This window comes from Cyphellophora attinorum (assembly GCF_001299255.1).
Source record: "Cyphellophora attinorum strain CBS 131958 chromosome Unknown Contig57, whole genome shotgun sequence".
Lineage (NCBI taxonomy): Eukaryota > Fungi > Ascomycota > Eurotiomycetes > Chaetothyriales > Cyphellophoraceae > Cyphellophora > Cyphellophora attinorum.
The window spans coordinates 1-17,862 of record NW_017253285.1 but is presented as its reverse complement, the minus strand read 5'-3'; the positions used below and the strand labels follow the sequence as shown (position 1 = coordinate 17,862).

At 53.6% G+C, this 17,862-nt stretch overlaps 9 protein-coding genes across 9 annotated transcripts; 5 read left to right on the top strand and 4 right to left on the bottom strand.

Annotated features, from left to right (window-relative positions):
• Window positions 1-78: 78 nt before the first annotated feature.
• AB675_7394 (putative transporter) lies at window positions 79-2,101 on the top strand (the record flags this gene model as incomplete). The annotated part of the gene is made up of 5 exons (XM_018147759.1): window positions 79-333; window positions 386-686; window positions 748-857; window positions 911-1,323; window positions 1,381-2,101. The coding sequence occupies 5 exons, from the start codon at window positions 79-81 to the stop codon at window positions 2,099-2,101; spliced, it is 1,800 nt and encodes a 599-aa protein (XP_017994498.1).
• A 272-nt stretch (window positions 2,102-2,373) lies between these two features.
• AB675_7393 (Aryl-alcohol dehydrogenase) lies at window positions 2,374-3,645 on the bottom strand (the record flags this gene model as incomplete). The annotated part of the gene is made up of 3 exons (XM_018147758.1): window positions 2,374-2,517; window positions 2,575-3,389; window positions 3,450-3,645. 3 exons carry the CDS (start codon window positions 3,643-3,645, stop codon window positions 2,374-2,376), a joined length of 1,155 nt encoding a protein of 384 aa, XP_017994512.1.
• Window positions 3,646-3,938: 293 nt separating this feature from the next.
• On the bottom strand, window positions 3,939-5,484 carry AB675_7392 (Salicylaldehyde dehydrogenase; the record flags this gene model as incomplete). Its single annotated transcript, XM_018147757.1, has 3 exons — window positions 3,939-4,544; window positions 4,591-4,984; window positions 5,033-5,484. 3 exons carry the CDS (start codon window positions 5,482-5,484, stop codon window positions 3,939-3,941), a joined length of 1,452 nt encoding a protein of 483 aa, XP_017994488.1.
• A 443-nt stretch (window positions 5,485-5,927) lies between these two features.
• On the top strand, window positions 5,928-6,866 carry AB675_7391 (Ureidoglycolate lyase; the record flags this gene model as incomplete). Its single annotated transcript, XM_018147756.1, has 2 exons — window positions 5,928-6,186; window positions 6,241-6,866. The coding sequence occupies 2 exons, from the start codon at window positions 5,928-5,930 to the stop codon at window positions 6,864-6,866; spliced, it is 885 nt and encodes a 294-aa protein (XP_017994517.1).
• Window positions 6,867-6,975: 109 nt separating this feature from the next.
• Window positions 6,976-7,944, bottom strand: AB675_7390 (Gentisate 1,2-dioxygenase; the record flags this gene model as incomplete). Its single annotated transcript, XM_018147755.1, has 1 exon — window positions 6,976-7,944. One exon carries the CDS (start codon window positions 7,942-7,944, stop codon window positions 6,976-6,978), a length of 969 nt encoding a protein of 322 aa, XP_017994516.1.
• Window positions 7,945-8,934: 990 nt separating this feature from the next.
• AB675_7389 (2-amino-3-carboxymuconate-6-semialdehyde decarboxylase) lies at window positions 8,935-10,192 on the bottom strand (the record flags this gene model as incomplete). Its single annotated transcript, XM_018147753.1, has 5 exons — window positions 8,935-9,407; window positions 9,465-9,587; window positions 9,641-9,751; window positions 9,804-9,921; window positions 9,974-10,192. 5 exons carry the CDS (start codon window positions 10,190-10,192, stop codon window positions 8,935-8,937), a joined length of 1,044 nt encoding a protein of 347 aa, XP_017994503.1.
• Window positions 10,193-11,532: 1,340 nt separating this feature from the next.
• AB675_7388 (Versicolorin B synthase) lies at window positions 11,533-13,340 on the top strand (the record flags this gene model as incomplete). Its single annotated transcript, XM_018147752.1, has 4 exons — window positions 11,533-12,043; window positions 12,094-12,432; window positions 12,478-12,847; window positions 12,896-13,340. The coding sequence occupies 4 exons, from the start codon at window positions 11,533-11,535 to the stop codon at window positions 13,338-13,340; spliced, it is 1,665 nt and encodes a 554-aa protein (XP_017994487.1).
• A 539-nt stretch (window positions 13,341-13,879) lies between these two features.
• On the top strand, window positions 13,880-14,837 carry AB675_7387 (uncharacterized protein; the record flags this gene model as incomplete). Its single annotated transcript, XM_018147751.1, has 2 exons — window positions 13,880-13,954; window positions 14,019-14,837. The coding sequence occupies 2 exons, from the start codon at window positions 13,880-13,882 to the stop codon at window positions 14,835-14,837; spliced, it is 894 nt and encodes a 297-aa protein (XP_017994511.1).
• A 668-nt stretch (window positions 14,838-15,505) lies between these two features.
• On the top strand, window positions 15,506-17,635 carry AB675_7386 (Pre-rRNA-processing protein esf1; the record flags this gene model as incomplete). The annotated part of the gene is made up of 1 exon (XM_018147750.1): window positions 15,506-17,635. The coding sequence occupies one exon, from the start codon at window positions 15,506-15,508 to the stop codon at window positions 17,633-17,635; it is 2,130 nt and encodes a 709-aa protein (XP_017994507.1).
• Between the last annotated feature and the right edge of the window lie 227 nt (window positions 17,636-17,862).

The following is a 17,862-nucleotide window of genomic DNA, read 5'->3' as shown; positions in this document are numbered from 1 at the left end:
CACACTCCAAATCAGTTCCTTGCTGACCAATACCTCCCTAAACGAAACTCTTCCTGAGCCACGTCGACTCGAAGCACCATGGCGGTAGCAGACGCTCATGTTGCTGATGGCAGCGAAAAGACTGGGCATGTCCTTACTCAAAGTACGACGCCTGTCGAGAAAGACCCCAACGCTTCTCAGGTTGAGGATGCTCACCATGACGCCGACGGCAATTTGATCTACAGCGAGGTCGACGTTGAACCGGAGATCCACTGGCGCACGTGGGTGGCTCTCATCGCTGTCTGGCTGGTCAACTTCACCTATTCGCAGACCACAGCTGGTCCTCCTGCCCTGGTGAGTACCATTACCATCGACCTGAGGGAATTACTTGCTGAAAGCCTTTTAGTTGAGCTTCATCGCGGCCGATCTGAATTCGGGTGCCATGGCTAGCTGGATCCTCACCTCAGCTTCCATTTCCAATGCAGTCCTATCACCCATCCTCTCTGTTGCCTCGGATACATTCCAGGCTCGGAAGGAGATACTGGTCGGATGTTGCATCATAGCCTTCATCGGAGCTGCAATCGCTCCTGGTTCACAGAGTACCTGGCGCCTGATTTTCGCCATGACACTCCAGGGCGTCGGAGTTGCGTTATGCTCGGTTGTCTACACTATTCCCGCAGAGATCCTGCCGCGTCGATGGCGACCAAGTAAGTACCGCATCTGCGTCTTCGACGTGAATCGTCAAGCTGATCACAAACGTCACATCAGTGGCTCAAGCCGTTCTCTTAGCTGGCGCCGCTGCATCTTGCATGGTGGCGCCACTGAGTCTAGGTGGGATGATAAAGGCATACGGCCAATCTGGCTGGCGGAAATGGTTTGTACGTTGCAAAGCTATCACCATCATGTTGTATCAGCGCTAACAGTCAAATAGTGGTATCAGACCGCTCTGTGGGGATCAGCAACCATTTGTTTGATCGTTGGATATCGACCACCAAAGCGCCAGACTCGATATGACCACCTTAGCATCCGGAAGAAGTTGATGACTCTGGATCTGATTGGGTTCTTCCTCTTTACTGCTGGCCTGACCCTGCTCATCAGTGGCATCAGTCTGGGAGCAGGCGAGTTTCCTTGGGGGAGTGTCTACACAGTAGCTCCGTTGGTGGTTGGCATTGCCTGTCTCGCCGCTTTGGGCGTCTGGGAGTGGAAAGGCACCAGTACTGGCATGATACCACATGCCATGTTTGGTGCAGGCGACCATAGCGGTCGAAGATTTGTCTTCGGCTGTCTGCTCATTTGCTTCGAGGGGATTCTTCTCTTCGCTATCACGGTCTTTGTTCCAATACAGTTTGTGTCGTCCATATCCCTGCGGAGATGATCTGCGATACTGATACATGTCCTTAGATCGCAGGTCCTCTTTACAGGCGACCCTGTATTGATCGTCGCAAGACAGGTGCCGTTCTACACAGCAGCTTTCATCGCCGCCAACCTCAACGGCTACATCAGCACTCGGCTGAGGACGATCAGATGGCCGTTGATGTTCGGCTACCTGATGTTCGTCGTCGGCATTGGGGCAATGATCTCGGTGCGTCCTGGACAGGGTCTCAATGCTCTTATCTTCAACGCCATTGCAGGCCTAGGTCTCGGCGCGCCCCTGGCACTGGTCTTCACTGCTGTCCAGCTGGCAGTACCACACAGTGTCCTGGCGACGGCGACCGCACTGGTTGCTTCCGCTCGCGCTATAGGCATCTCGGTCTTCACAGCCATCTTTACCGTCGCCTTGAACGAGTCCATGGCGTCTAAACGAGCCAATCGGCTTCCTCCGGCCGCAGAGGCTGCGGGCGTGCCCCCTGCCGTCATTCCCGAATTCATCACCGCCATTGTCTCCGGCAACTCGAGTGTGACCACTATTCCTGGCGTGACCACTCAAATGATCTCAGCTGGAGTACTGGCTTCCCAGAATGCTACGGCCGACGCGCTCCAAATCGTGTTTGCTATCGCGGTCCCTTTCGGTGTCATTGCGATCCCAATGTCATATTACCTTGGCAGTTATCGAAAGACGATGAACTACATTGTCGAAGCACCTATTGAGGAGCTTCACTCCAAACAACCAGCTGGGAAGTAACATCGCAGCAAAGAGAGTTATAGTTGTGATGGCCGCCCAGGAAAGGGCTGGCACGCCATTGTGGTCACATGGTTCACCGCGGGACTTGGCGTAACCTCCAAGCACATCGATACCTATAGACAGCCGACGACCCTAATGACTATACTTTGTGAGAGCTGCATGTCTATGCTCTTGACCGAAATGGCATTTTGCGCCTCACTATTTGAGAGTTTAGTAGGCATTACACAAGTATTGCTAGCCACTGCTTCCGACTTGAGCTTGGGGAACATATGCTACCAGAGCAGGACAGGCTTAATGACCTTCCCAGAAGCCATTTCCGCACAAGCCCTCCCGATATCGCGCACTGGGTACTGCTTCTGCAGCTTCTCGATTGGAAAGGTGCCTTCCGAATACAGCTTGGCCATCTGTGGTATGAACTGCTCTCGTTAGTAAGGGGTCAAATGAGGTTGCGCTTCGCCCCTCTGCATACTAACCTCCTTGGAATATGAATTGCCCTGATGACAGCCCACGTACGACTGGCACTTTATTAACAAGTCGAACACATCCAGCGCGAATTTCGTGCCCGGCGGTGGCCCACCCACTTGCACAGCAACACCGCCCACACTGAGGATAGAGAACATATCGGCAACAACTTCCGAGACACCTGTGCAGTCGATAGCTGCGTCCACTCCGTTGCTTGTTATGGCCTTGAGCTCGTGTAGCAAATTATTACTGCGACTGTTGATAGTGAACGTAGCCCCCAGCTCCTTCGCTATAGCCAACCTCTCGTCGTTGATATCGATGGCGATTATGTGGTACTGACTCCCCGTAGTGTTCCGCAGATGACTAGCAGCCATTACCGCCGCACAGCCCACAGCGCCGACCCCAAAGATGGCGACATGCTGAATGTTCCGCTCGGCTGGCCTGACCACATTGAAGACGGCCCCAGCACCTGTTTGAAAACCACAACCTAATGTACAGATAACTTCCAGCGGAAGTGTCTCTGGCACTTTTACACACGAGACCTCACGAACTATGGCCGGATTGCAGAACGACGACTGCCCGAAGAAACAGGTGCTGAATGCGTCTGTGGGTACCCAAGAGCCGTTTTCGTCCTGGACGTGTGTGATAGCTGAGCTTCCGTCCAGTCTCTTGCCACCAAATTGTTGTAAAGTGGCTGTTTCGCATTGATAAGGCTTTTTCGCGAGGCACGCTCGGCATTGTGCGCAGGAAGCGTACGACAACACGACGTGATCTCCTGGCTTGTATGAGCTGACTGCAGTGCCGACCTCCCGTACAACGCCGGCACCTGCGATCACACGTCAGAAAGTTTCGACACATGCTGGAGTGAGCAAAGACGTTGGCGCACCTTCGTGGCCGAGGACTACTGGAAATTGCATAGGGATCTTGCCATGTTGGACTGCAAGATCTGTATGGCAGATACTGGTGGCACGTAGATCCACGAGTACCTCATCGTCCCGCAGTTGAGATAGCCGTACTGCGGTCTCCGTGAAAGGTCCGCCCTTCTCGTGAACAATGAAGGCGGTCGCGGTTACTGAAGCCATTTATAGCTCATTATCTGGGCATGAGAAGCCTTGGGACAGGCCTCCATCATTGCTTACATAGCTGCTCAAGAGTTACCTGCCTAGCGTATCCCAGGATCCACTTTCAATGGTGGTCCTCCACCACTACCTAGAATGCCTAGACTTTCATGGATGCGGAAGCGCCTTGTTGTGTCAAGCGGAAGGGCCTGCCGCAAGTCTTGGCGCATATCACCGAACCAATCGGAGTTGTGCCGCATCACAAGATGGCGTTTTTTCTTCAACGACGTCCAACCCTCACTTCTGTCACTGCTCTATCAATTATCCCATGTGATGACTTTGGTCTGTACCCATTCCATCAAGCCTTCATCAGCGTTAAACCTGCCGTAGCCGCTGGCTTTTGTGCCGCCATGCGGCAGGCTCGCCTCATCATGAATGGACATCGAGTTGATGTGCACCGCGCCCGTGCGATAGCCCTTCGCAATTCGAAGCGCTTTCCGCAAATCATTGGTAAAGATTGCTCCCACCAGACCGTACTCTGTGTCATTTGCTATGCGTAACGCTTCTGCTTCCGACGCGAACGTATGCACAGTCAGAATGGGCCCGAACGATTCTTGGTAGTAAATGTCCATATCGTCTTTAACATTGCCCAAGATTGCAGGCTGAAGAGGTGAGTGCTCTTCATTTGTGCTCTTGTCAATTGCCTGCTGTAGTAGACTTGTTGCACCCTTACGCAGCGCGTCAGAGACGAGCGACCGGGTCTTCTGAGATGCAGCGTTCGAGATCAGGATGGGATTGCCAATCCATGCAAGGTTGCGATCAGCCTTCAGTGCCGCAAAGGTGTCCTGCAGCACTTGCGTGAACTTTGACGCGATCGAGGCTTCGACGAGAACGCGTTCGGTTGCCATACATACCTGACCTGACTGCGCGGATCAGCATCGCATGTAATACATGTACGCCTTGACTTACGTGCAACAGGCCCCCAATCAAGATCTCTTTGGCCGCCTTCGCAAGATCTGCATCTTGAAAAACAATTGCGGAAGCTTTGCCTCCAAGTTCGAGGAGTACAGGCTTCAGGCACTCGGCAGCCATGCGTGCAATGACTCGACCTATGGCTGTACTGCCGGTGAAGCTTATCTTTGCTATGGCTGAGTGTTTTATGAGCGCCGTCGTCACTGCAGAAGCATGCTCGGGTGCAACAAATATGAGGTTCAAGCACCCAGGCGGGAGGCCGGCCTCGTAGAAGATATCAACGATCAATTTGAAGGACTTCGGAGACATCTCCGATCCCTTCACAACCGCTGTGTTACCCATCACCAGCGCCGCTGCGAAAGATCGCGTTCCGAGGATGTATGGGGCGTTCCTGTACCATAAGAATGTGCTAATCGGTAGGCAGAGTTGGATCACTTACCACGGTGCGATGCCGAGGACTACTCCATAGGGAGCCTTCAGAACCAGAGCACTCCTACCGTCATCTTCGACTGAGGGCGATTTCCCCTGGATAGTAACTGCCCGTCCAGCAAGGTCGCGCAGCTGCTTTACAGTCGCATGGATGTTGAAGTCCACAAAGGCATCATCTGCACCGACTTCGGACATCATGGTCTGCTTAAGTTCTTCTTGATGTTGCAGCATTAAGTCGGCAGCGCGCTGAAGGATCTCTGCCCGTTTTCGCACATTGACAGCAGACCATGACTGCAGGGCGATGCTGGCCGACTCCACAGCTTGCACGGCATGAGTAGTGGTGGCACTTGAGTAGGTCCACAGGCGTCGATTTGTCGCGGGATCTATGACAGGACGCTGGTCATCGGACGATACTGGGTCGCCGTTGATGATCAAGTCGACATGCTCGGCATTGGTCTTCATGTTAGCGGTGTATTCGTGCATAGCACATTGATGGGCGTATTTTCGTCACACACCCAGCCTCGGGCAGTATGCTGAGCTATACATTGTACACGGATCACGCGTAAGGCAATGTATTCGATTGCATTCCCCGAACTGGCAGTCATGTTACTAGCTGCTTCTTGGTCTCTTACAGCGAGCATGGATCCCGGCCGCGGGACTGCTGGATCGTCGGCCGAGCAGTGCTGTGGAGGATCAACCACTCGGACCCGGACTCCGCACGTACCCTCCGCAGAGCCAAACCATCGGCCCATGTCGTACGCACCACGTGCATCCCCGGCTACACGCCTAGGAAGCGAAATGCGATCGAGGCATGGCTGTGCATGATTCTCTTTGAATTCGCAAGCGTACGACGAACACATCTCACCTCGGCGCACTGATGCAGAGCAATCAGGTATTTTGACATCATGACATATGGACGATTGATTCGTTTCCTGGACGAAGATTCAGTGGAACACTATGGTGAACCTATCATCGACCATGCTGACGACCTGCTGGTCCGGGCTTCCGAGCAGATATTGCAAGCGACAGTACTGACGGGAACTTCCATCTTCACACTGGACAGCCGGACCACCGGAACAAAGAAAGTCGCACAAATACTGCCGCTTCTGACTTCGAGCGAAGTCCCACTGATCCGGTGCATTGGGCTGAATTATCTCAAGCATAGTAGGTCAGCTGTATCGGCATTTGGGAAACGATATTGATCAAAATGTACAACAGTCAAGGAAGGCGGCCGTTCACCGCCTCCATACCCTTCAGTGTTCACTAAGCCATCGACAAGCATCGCGTCCTATAACGAGGATATCCCAATACCTTTCATTGCTCAGCATGACCAGCTCGACTACGAAGGCGAGCTGGCCATACTGATTGGCAGGACAGGGAAAGACATCAGCAAAGCAAACGCCCTCGACTACGTCGCAGGCTACGCCGTCTCCAACGACGTAAGTGCAAGGACCTGGCAACGAAAACCCGAGTACGCCGGGCCGGTGCCGCAGTGGGATTTCAGCAAGGGTTTCGACAAATTCGCACCGCTTGGTCCCCTTCTCGTCTCACCGAGCTTGGTCAACGAAGCAAGCGGCCTTCGACTGCAGACCTGGGTAAATGGAGAGCTTCGTCAGGATTCGGACACCAGTGATATGTTGTTTGGTGTTCGGGAAATTGTTGCGTTCATCAGTCAAGGGACTACTTTACAGCGAGGTACTGTTATCTTGACCGGTACACCTGCGGGTGTTGCCATGGGCATGAAACCACACCCGCTCTATCTTAAAGATCAGGACGTGGTCAAAGTACGCATTGAGGGGTTGGGTTTCGTGGAGAACAAGATGGTGTTCGAGAAGAGGGCATAGACTTTTGACCAGCAAAACATATGAAGCCCGGTTTGACAAGATATGGATGCACCATCTTTCAAGACGACCTGCCTTTCCCCAGGACTATCATGTCACATAAAGACCTCTATCAACCACAAGGCGATGTCAATGCGTCAACGATTGGCCTATCGTTGATAGCAAACAAATATGCACTGCCAGACTCCAAAGTGCAAGTATGCGTGACCTTGCTCCAGCAGGGAACAGCAAATGTGTCCTTCGCTTTCCACTCGATGACACTAACCTCACTTGTGCGGCCGTTCGCAATGGACGTGAACCCTTGACCAGATTTGACATGGTACACGTACGAATAGCATTCCTGGCTGACGGCCGTCGTGTGACCAGCGGATACACGTTCCGCCTGCGCGGAAACTGTTTTAGAGAGGTGTAACCCGTCACTGCGACGGTACAGATGAAGAGCATGAAGACTCTTGTCCTGATCCAGATGCTTCGCAACAGCGTCCCAGGGGAAGCGGTTGTGTGAGTTCGGTGCAGGTCTGCTGGGATATCTCGACTCTTCGTAATGCTGAAGGAAGTTCGCCGGCAGAAACTGCCAAAGAGGCAGGTCTAAACCGTCCAGCCAGATAACAGGCTCAACACCCTTGTTGCCATGATCGTGCCACGTCCAGCTTGGTGTCAAGATCACATCGCCTGGAAACATCTCCATGTTCTCGCCTTCGACAGCAGTAAAGCCTTGCGAGCCTTCAATGATGAACCGCAGTGCGAACGCTCTGTGTCGGTGCGCCGGAGCCACTTCGCCTGGGGCAACGATCTGCAGACCCGCATAGATGGTGTCAGTTGTAAAGGGTGCAGCCATGGATCTGTTGACGAGAACCAGTACTCGACGCTCCGCGTCCTCAGCAGCCACAGTATCAACTGCTGCTAGGAGCTCGTGCTTCATGCTCTGGTAATGCCACGCCGTGGGTTGGGCCTTGGGGTCCGGTAGAGGGGGGACCATCCGGTGCATCATAGTCCAAAGTGGCGCTACATTGAGCCCTTCGTGCTGTCCAGTGCCCGAGGCTGGCAGCACGTCACTGACATACGAGCTTCGATCCTCCATCGTAGTTGAGGTAGGATAGCGTTGCTCCGTTGCGGTGCTGTTGAGTTGCAAGATCACGGTCTGCGACGATTGTTCAATCGGTGAGGCGGCCAGATTCGATGTGAAGGTATCTCGACTATCCACCTAGGTAGTTGTGACCACCCATTGGAAGCGTGAAATCTATTTGCTGCGGTAGGCGCGGCCCGGCCGTGAATCTAGCGGCTCAGTAGTGCCCGGGTACCTGGCCCGATACCGCATTGTCCATTCAAACGTGCCATAGTCAGAGCATCCAGCACTTCAGGGCGCGGAAGAGCTTCTGAGACTGAGAAATAGCGTTGAGACTCGTTGAAACGCTCTCTAAGCCCGGTTCACGAGGGAAATGCACGCAGCAGAACCCTCATCGACTCGAGTCGTTCCAGAAAGCGACAAAATGGCAGGTACCATTGGTATCGTCAACACAGACAACCCGGCCGTTGAGGATGTGATGCATGGAGCATGTCTCTGTGGTGGTGTCACTTTCCTTGTCCACCAACAGCCACAGAAGCTGATGATATGCTACTGTTCCCATTGTTCTAAAAATGCCGGAGCGCCCGGCCAGTACGTAAGTGACACCCAGGCCATAGCGGAGTTGAGGATGCTCAATGGGAAATCAGCTAGCCAAGTGCTTGCAATCTGATGTAGAAGTCAAAACCGGTCAGGACCTGTTGAAAGCATACACCCTGCACGACACGAGCAGCGGGCATGCCAAAGATAAGGTCTTCTGTGATACATGTGGCTGCACACTGTGGACAGTCCCATCTAAGGAGGCTGGGCGGTATTGGATCCTGCGCATCCCACTTCTGGAGAACGGGTGAGTGTGCCAGCATAGTTCATGAGTTACGCGGATGCTGAGTACACAGATTGAAACAATTCATCCCGGAGACGGAGCTCTTCGCTCACAAAAAACCAGCAAAGGCGTGATCAGATGGACGAGCATCGATCAACGCCGGATATACTGACGCTAGATGTTCTTTACGGCCAAAATTCTGAATACAGCTTCGCGAGTCGAGGTAGCAGTTTCAACGCATTCAGCCTGACGATCTTTTCCATATCTTTGTTATCAAACAGCCCAGATTCCTTAGGAGCGTCGTATCCGTCTAGATATGTGGTATTGTCGTATCGTTTGGTGTATGGAAAGTCCGTCGCATATAGCAGCTGATCGGTAGACATTCCCAGGTTCTTGATCAGTGCGTACTGCATCGGAGACGAAATGCTCGTGTCGAAGTAGATCTTCTTCGTACTCAGCAGCTCTCTTGTCGACAGTCCTTCGTTGGCTTTCACGACAATGTTGTCGGTGTGCTGCTTGCCGATGCGGTCTGCCAGGTATGGAAATGCGCCTCCATTGTGCGAGAAAATGAAGTGAATGTTGGGCGTGCGCAGAAGGGTGCCCGAGCTGATAATGCTCGTAATGGCACGGCAGGTGTCGAAGGGAAATTCTTGAACGACTTTCACGGAGACTTAGCTACACTTATCGACGACAGGCGTCAGCCAAGAGCACTTACAAGGCCCGAAGTTGAGGCCAGGTGGCATGATCGTGTCTGCTGGGTGGATGAATATCACCGATCCGAGCGCGTCAAGTTCTTTCCATACTGGTTCGAAATCTTTATCGCCCAGGTATCGCTGTCCTAGAGCAATGTTAGACTTGTAGGAGAATCATGTGGTTGAGACTTGTACGTACCCATGGCAGTGGTGACCGCAAAGCCGTCAGGTCGAGGAGACATGGCTTGCGTCTCACGCACAAATTCGATGGTCTCATGGATGTGAGGTAGAGGAAGCATAGCGAAGCAGCCTGTATTCAAGTGTCAGCCGTCTAGTCCTCCAAAACTCCTGACACATCCTACCGAATCGTAACGGATTATGGGACACATATTTCATCTGTGATTGAAGGGAGCGTCGGCACAGGGATGCAAACTCCGCAGGTGAGAAAGTGCTGTGCCATTCTTGCTTGATCGATGGGGCCTGGCCTATCTGATCAGTTCTCGACGCTAATGAATGTCTCAGAATGACAGACTATCACTGCCGTTTGGATACCGACTTCATCCATGTACACCAAGTGCTCTTCGGCGCTCTTGGGAAATGGAGTGTAGTTCAGGTTGTATGAATTGTTCTCGAATTCTGATTGCAGCTCCTGAATTTCTCCGGGAAAGCAGTGGTGATGGACATCAATGCGTCCAGGTCCGCTGAAGCTCTGAGATGGCCTAGGAGCTTGGTCTGCAGTATTGCTTCCCATCTTATAGAATGTTATGCCGCAGAAAAGTTCAGGCTTCCAGTGTTTTTGCAGAGCAGCAGTGTTGAACCTACTCACAGCAGTAGTATTCCCATTAGTTTTGCGCCTGGCTTTATATCGATCATCACATTGCTTCCTCGACTGCATTCGCGGTCAGCTGGCGCAAGGCATACTATCAGGCACTGTAATCTGTGTATGCACGTGCCCAACAGTGCGGAAGCGGGATCTGAGCTCCGTTTGCCAAGAACTCGGGCACTGCGGAGGGACGTGCCGGTAGGAAAAGAGTCGAAAAGATCACTGTGATCATCCTGACCTACTCGCAAGCTTTCGAGACATGAATAGTGTGCAAGGATGTTGTAGACACAGAGTACACCTGTCACACGAGCGTTGATTCCGCATCGCTTCAGCACTTGGAAACAAACCCATAGCCTGTCGCACCACGCGTTGACATCCATGTCCGGCAATGCCACCGAGTCAGCACTCTCTCAGGCATGCTAGGCCAACGATGGCACCAAGCCGAACTAGTTCGGGTGGTCCAGTAAACATTTATCATAGAAAGCAGGCAAAGACTTTGTTGCAACAGGGTGCAAGGAGACACTGGCGTTCTCCGAGGTTCGTCGAGTGCAAATGAGTCGTTTCAGCTGCCACTTTGGCGACTAGATTTTCCCTGCTGCCTCGCCCACACGAGACAACGAGAGACGGGACAAGCATCGTTAAAAGAGGTCGGCACAAGTACAAAAAAATGCAGTCGGTCTGTGTGAGCGACAGTAAGCACATGCAGCCCTGGAGTGTGACAGAGAAAGAGGATGATGTCACTGAAGGTAGGCACGTGACCTTGGACCAAATGATCTAAGTGTGGACTCCGAGTCCGAGTCACTTGGACACCTGCAATCGTCAACCTCGTAGCGTTCTACGACAATTACTTCGCGAGAAAGATCAATTTAGTCCACAGCTCACAAAGAACCATCCTTCAAGGCCTGAATGGTGGGCTTGATCGTCTCTTGGACTGCCTTCTACGAATTAGCAAGACAAACGGCGTAACGAGGAAAGCGTGACCATAACATGTCCGAACTGCCCTTCTAGGCACGCCAATGGGTGGGAACAGCAAGGGTAGATTGGTAGGTTTGCCACTGAGCCAGAGAGAACAACCGTGTGGCTCCCAGGCTGAAGCCTAATTATTCCCTGCAGATCCTGGCTGATGTAACGTTGCGAAGTACCTAGTTTAGGCTATCAACAAAGGCTATGGACTTTCATTACCCTTTGCCCAGCGATGCCTCGAGCCATCAGACGTGTTGCAGCCCACTGAGTTTTCCTTTTACACTGAAGCATGCTGCCCTGGCACGATGAATCTAGACGAAGCGTTGCCTCGTTCACCGCAGTATGACGTGATCATCGTAGGCGGCGGCACCGCCGGCTGCGTCCTCGCCGCACGCCTCTCAATTCGCGCACCAAGCCTTAAACTCCTGCTGCTCGAAGCAGGCCCCAACAACAATGAAGACAGTCTTGTGCGGACCCCGCTACCGAGCCGTCGCATGTTCGGAAACCCGAACTATGATTGGTGTCTGCGCTCAGTCCCGCAGAAAGGACTCAACGGCCGCACAATCGAGCAGACCAGAGGCAAGATGCTTGGTGGGAGCAGTGCTATCAACTCGCACTCTTTGGTATACCCGAATCGGGAGATGCACGATGCCTGGGCTAGCTTGATCGGAGACGATAGGTGGGGTTGGTCTGGGATAGAGCCGTACTACAGGAAGTTTCAGCATATCATTGGGGATGGAGGTAGTACCCAGCATGATGGACCGATCCAGGCGTCTTTCCCGCGAGAACTGAATCAGGTTCAGCTGGCATGGAATAGTGCGTTCGACGAGCTCGGAGCGACAGCTACAGGTGACATGGTGGGACAGGTAATGGGAGGATTGACTACCACGAACGCTATCAATGGCAGTGGGGAGCGAAGTCATGCTGCGATGCCTATTTGAGACTTGCTGGTTCGAATCTCACCATTGAGACCGCAGCACACGTCGAAAAGGTTGTCACTCGCAACGAAGGGTCCGATGTGATCGCAGAGGGTGTTTTTTACAGGAGAGACGAGAAGCGTGTCTTTGCGAAGGCCACCAGGGAGGTGATTCTTTGCGCCGGCGTCTTCGGCTCGCCTCAGATTTTGGAGCTCTCCGGCATAGGCCAACGAGACATACTAGAGGCAGCAAACATTCAGCCAGTGCTTGAGTTGGCGGGTGTTGGAGGTAGGTCTCACACTTTTTGACTAGATTCATACTGAGTAACTCCAGAAAACCTCCAGGACCACCTGAACTACGGTCCAAGCGTCGAGGTCCGCCCGGAGGTCGAGACGCTGGATAGCCGAAGATACGAACCATCAGTCGTGGCAGACCACCAACGACAGTACGACACCACAAGAGGCGGAGTTCTCGCGGAGGGCGCAGCTTACAGCTTCGCATACTGGCCATTGCAGCTTTTCAACGATGAGCATGAAGAACAGCTGCTACGTAGCGCAGTGGCTGCTCATAAAGCCACACATCCCGCCTCTCCCCACAATCAATACATCTACGACAGCTTACTGTCACCAGAAGCCGCAAGTGCGACAGTGTTCATGACGCGAATGGCTCGGTATGCACCGGACCTGGTCGCAGATGACGGAAAGTATGTTTCGATTATAGCGATGCTGTCCCATCCGCTGAGCCGCGGCAGCACGCATACCAGGTCTGCTGTTCCAGGAGACCCACCTTTGATCGACCCGCGGTATCTGAGCGATGACCTCGATGTCGAAGTGTTGGCGCGGCATGTCGTTCAGCTTGAGAAGCTGCTTCAGCTTAGCTCGTTCCGGGACGTTGTGTTACCGGACGGACGGCGTTTTCCAAGAACGTTCAGCAAGCCGGAACAATCAAGTGAAGACGTCAAAGAGGCGATACGTGAACACGGCGCGACGAACTATCACCCGTGCGGCACCTGTGCAATGCTGCCGGCTGACGCTGGTGGCGTGGTGGGTTCTAGCCTCCGAGTATATGGTACGCGGAATCTACGTGTATGTGATGCCAGCATATTTCCAATCATCCCTCGTGGGAATATCTTGTCCACGGTGTATGCTGTTGCCGAAAAGGCAGTGGATATGATCTTGGATGAGTGGAGTGCGTAGTTTGGCCGCGGCCATCAGCATGATACCAGCTAGGTCCGAGTAACGCCACAAGGTCCGTATGTCACCAAATTCCAGGTCTCTGTGTCCTAGATCCGATTGCAGTCATTGCCGCTGCTTTTGCAGCTTTCGACGTACTGTATGGTCCGGCGATAGGTTTCGCACAGCGAGGAAATGATGACACGACACTTCGGTGCATCGAGTTGTGCCTTCAACCATCGCTTGATTAGTCTCTGTTTCATGGCTTCCCGTGAAGCTGTTCGTGATTGGGTTCTCAACTTCTCACCAAGAATCCCAAAGAGGTAGTCGAAATTCGCCGCAATATACGACGTGAGGAAAACGTGGCCGGCTGTTATCGGACATAAACGGACATTGCGGCGGGCGTCTCGCATCCATTCTGATTCAGACGTCAGTATACTTCCAGGTTTCCGGTCACACATAAAGGATAAGCAAATGTACACCTCGACGAGAATCATTTCTCCCATTCCGCTTGCGATCAATATTGTCACTGAGACTGGGCCTGCAAGCACTTGTGCCCAGCCATGTCGCCGGAATTTAGCATTACCTCAACACAAAGGCTCAAGACTGGCTACGACATCCCGATCTTGGGATTTGGCGTGAGTCCAGACTTCAAGCAAACAGCGTAGCTACGAACGCGACTGATCATGACTTGTCCCGCAGACCGCCGGCGATGTCTCCGACAACTACCAAATGGATCCCCAAGAAGGCGAGAATGCAGTCTCCAAAGCCCTCGCCGTAGGCTACCGCCACATCGACTCCGCCCGCATGTACGGCAGCGAAAAGAGCTGTGGCGCTGGCATCCGTCGCAGCAAAGTGCCCCGCGAGCAGATCTTCGTCACATCCAAGGTCCAGTCTGGGGCTGGCTACGAGGATACAAACGCTGCTATCGATGCAGGTCTCAAGGAATCCGGATTGGAGTATTTTGATCTTTATCTGATCCATGCCCCGTATGGTGGCTCCGAGACCAGGAAAGGTGCGTGGCGCGCGATGGTGGATGCGAAGGGTGAGGGCAAGGTGAGGTCGTTGGGTGTGTCAAATTTCGGGTTGCATCATTTGCGGGAGCTGGAGGGATATATTGCTGAGCTTGAAAAGGAACGTGGTAAGGGTAAGGGTGGGGAGATTAGTGTGGGCCAATGGGAGCTGCACCCATGGTTGATGCGAAAAGAGATTGTCGCTTGGTGTCGAGAGCGCGAGGTGGTTGTCGAGGCATATTGTCCGCTTATCCGAGGACAGAGATTTGGGGAAGATTCGCTCAAGCGAGTGGCCGAGAGAGTCAACAAGACGCCTGCTCAAGTGTTGCTGAGGTGGAGTATTCAGAAGGGGTTCGTTCCGCTGCCGAAAAGCGTGACACCGGCGAGGATCGAGAGCAATGCGGATCTTTTCGACTTTGTGCTTGACGAAGCTGATATTAACGAGCTGGATACGGAGGAGTACGCGCCTTGCACGTGGGATCCTACGATGAGCTCACTCGCCGACTGAAACCAACATCAACGGAGGCTTTGGCTCTGTCATCTTCAGGGATTTCGATTCCCACTACCAGGACCGAGATCTGTACCTACTCACGATGTATGGGTGAGTTATGCCCGGTTTCTTTGTGCTGGAAGTAGCGGTCACTGATGTCGTGATAGTGGCTCAAACTGTGCCGAAGACCCCCAACAGGAATGGACTGTGAGCGACCCGGGTGTGGAGAGTTCCTGCCAAACTGCTGAGTGCGATACGAGTCATATGGGCTGCTATGTGTATGTCAGTGGAGAAGGAAGCGAGAGACGAACACGGTATTCTGGCGCTTGACGCAGAAAGAAGTGATGGAAAGTTGGCTTTTGCTTTTCAGGGGTGATGGAGGCACCGCATCTCTGCAGCAATCAAGCAACGTAGCGTACTATGCAAGGCAGTCATAGTACGTCGAGCTGACTGACAGCGCGGTACCCAAATAGCATTATATCATTGATTTGTAGCACATCATCCTTTCGAGTAGTAACAAGGTCATGCGCCGAAACCTCCTCGAGACACCTGAGTACGTCTTGGCAGGCGTTCTCCAAGTTTTTCTGGCGCGCGGGGAACGCGGAAAAAAGTTGACGGCCATCATATATCAAGTCCCAATCCAGCCGTCTTGCTTCCACTGCAGGCCAGCCTCTGCAGAAGTAAAGATGGCGGAAAGGTCGTCAAAGAAGCGAAAGCTCGACACCTCGTCTTCCGGTCCCAGAATCACTGACCCGCGCTTCGCCAACATCGAGAACGACCCACGCTACCGACTGCCCTCGAAGAAACAGAAAGTCAAGCTAGACAAGCGCTTTTCCAGCAAACTACGCGGCGAGGAGTTCAGTCGGAAATCAAAAGTCGATCGATATGGTCGGAAGATACAGAAAGACCCCGTCACGGCTCGGCTGAAGCAGAAATATGACCTCGGCGATGAGGCGAGTGACGAGAGTGATGACCCAGACGACGACGATGAGGTCCGGCAGGAATTGAAGCGGGCTGGTGGAGGGAGCAAGCCGAGAGACATTCTCAGGGAAGGTCGAGTGACCGACTCGTCCTCCAGCAGCGAGAGCTCGAGCGACGAGGACGACTCCGAGGACGACTTCGAGGAAGAAGCAGAACTTGCGCCGCAGACCAAGAACGAAATACCCGTCGGCGAAGTCACCTCGCGACTCGCCGTCGTCAATCTCGATTGGGACAACATCCGAGCTGAGGACCTTATGGCCGTCTTCTCGAGTTTCGTCCAGTCCGAAGGCAAGCTGCTCAAGGTCGCCGTCTACCCCAGCGAGTTCGGCAAGGAGCGCATGGGCCGCGAGGAGATGGAAGGCCCGCCCAAAGAGATCTTCGCCTCCGCAAACAACGCCGACAGCGATCACGAGTCCTCAGAAGACGACGACGACGAAGCAATCAAGCAATCCCTCATCAAACCCGACGACGGCACCACCGACTTCGACTCCCAAGCCCTGCGCCGCTACCAACTCGACCGCCTCCGCTACTTTTACGCCGTCCTCACCTTCTCCTCTCCTACCGCGGCAAAAGCAATCTACGACGCCGTCGACGGCACAGAGTACCTCTCGACCGCCAACTTCTTCGACCTACGCTTCATCCCCGACGACACGGATTTCTCAGAGGACACGCCTCGAGACGAGTGTGAGGGTGTCTCGACGACCTACAAGCCTACGGAGTTCATCACGGACGCGCTGCAGCACAGTAAGGTTAAGCTGACATGGGATGCGGAGGACACGAATCGGAAGGAGGCTGCTGCGCGGGCGTTTCGGACGCATGATATTAAGGATTTGGATGATGTTGATCTGGCGGCTTATATTGGGTCGGATAGCTCTGACAACGAATCAGTTGACAATACGCCGGTCAATGGTACGGAAAGTACAGCAACAACAGCAAAGGAGAACAACCGCCAAAAAACACGCTCCCTCCTCGGCCTCGCGCCCGAACAACCCACCAAATCCTCGTCCAACGACCCAACAAAACCCAAGAAAGACCGCGCCCCAGTCGGCAACGTCGAAATCACCTTCTCCGCGGGCTTGACTTCTGACACCACCAACCCCAACGATCCGAACAAGAAACGCTCCGTCTTTGCAAACACGCAAGAAGAAGCCGAGGAAACGACCATCGAGAGATACGTGCGGAAGGAGAAAGAGCGCAAGGAACGACGGCGGAATAAGGCAAAGGCTGCTCGTGGGGGAGGAGAAGACCACGATGATGGCGAAGCCGGGCTCGCTGCCGACGAACGACAACCTACTGCCGTCAGCGCAGCGCCTCCCAATAACCATGAAGACGCAGATCTAGGCTTCGATGATCCCTTCTTCACAAACGCCACCTCGTCGACCACCGCTGGGGATGCATCAGCCGAGAAGTCTAAACTCCGGAAAGAAGCCCGCCTCCAAAAGCGTAAGGAACGTGAAGCTGAAGAGGATCGCAATCAGAAGGAACGCAAGGAGCTGGAGCTGCTCATGGCCGATGATCAGGACGCCGACGGTGGTAGCAAGGCAATGCGGCATTTCAATATGAAGGAGATCTCAAAGGCGCAGAAAGATGCAGAGAAAAGGGCACGGAAGGGGAAGAAGGGCAAGAAGGACGCCGACAGCGCAAAGAACGGCGATGCGGGAGGTGATGACGGCTTCGATGTAGATGCCACAGCGGACTCGCGTTTCGGGGGTCGACTATTCAAGAGCCATGAATTCGCCATCGATCCAAGTAATCCGCGATATATGAAGACGAAGGGGATGGAGAGGGTTCTGGAGGAGGGACGGCGGCGGAGGAAGGGCGATGCTGCGCGGTAGGGTACTGTGTCAAGGTAGATCTCCCACCTATGTATGTCCCGAACGATACGAGCATTGCTCGGGAACTGGCCCAAGGTCAAGGGCCAGCTATCAACCGGGCGTCTTTCACTACACGCGTGCCGCACAAGGCAGTGCTCCTCACTCGCCCCCTAGAATCGTGTGGCGTGGCTCAAGGCGGACGTGGTGGTTTTGTGATAGTCACGATGTACTAAGGTAGCTGTACTATC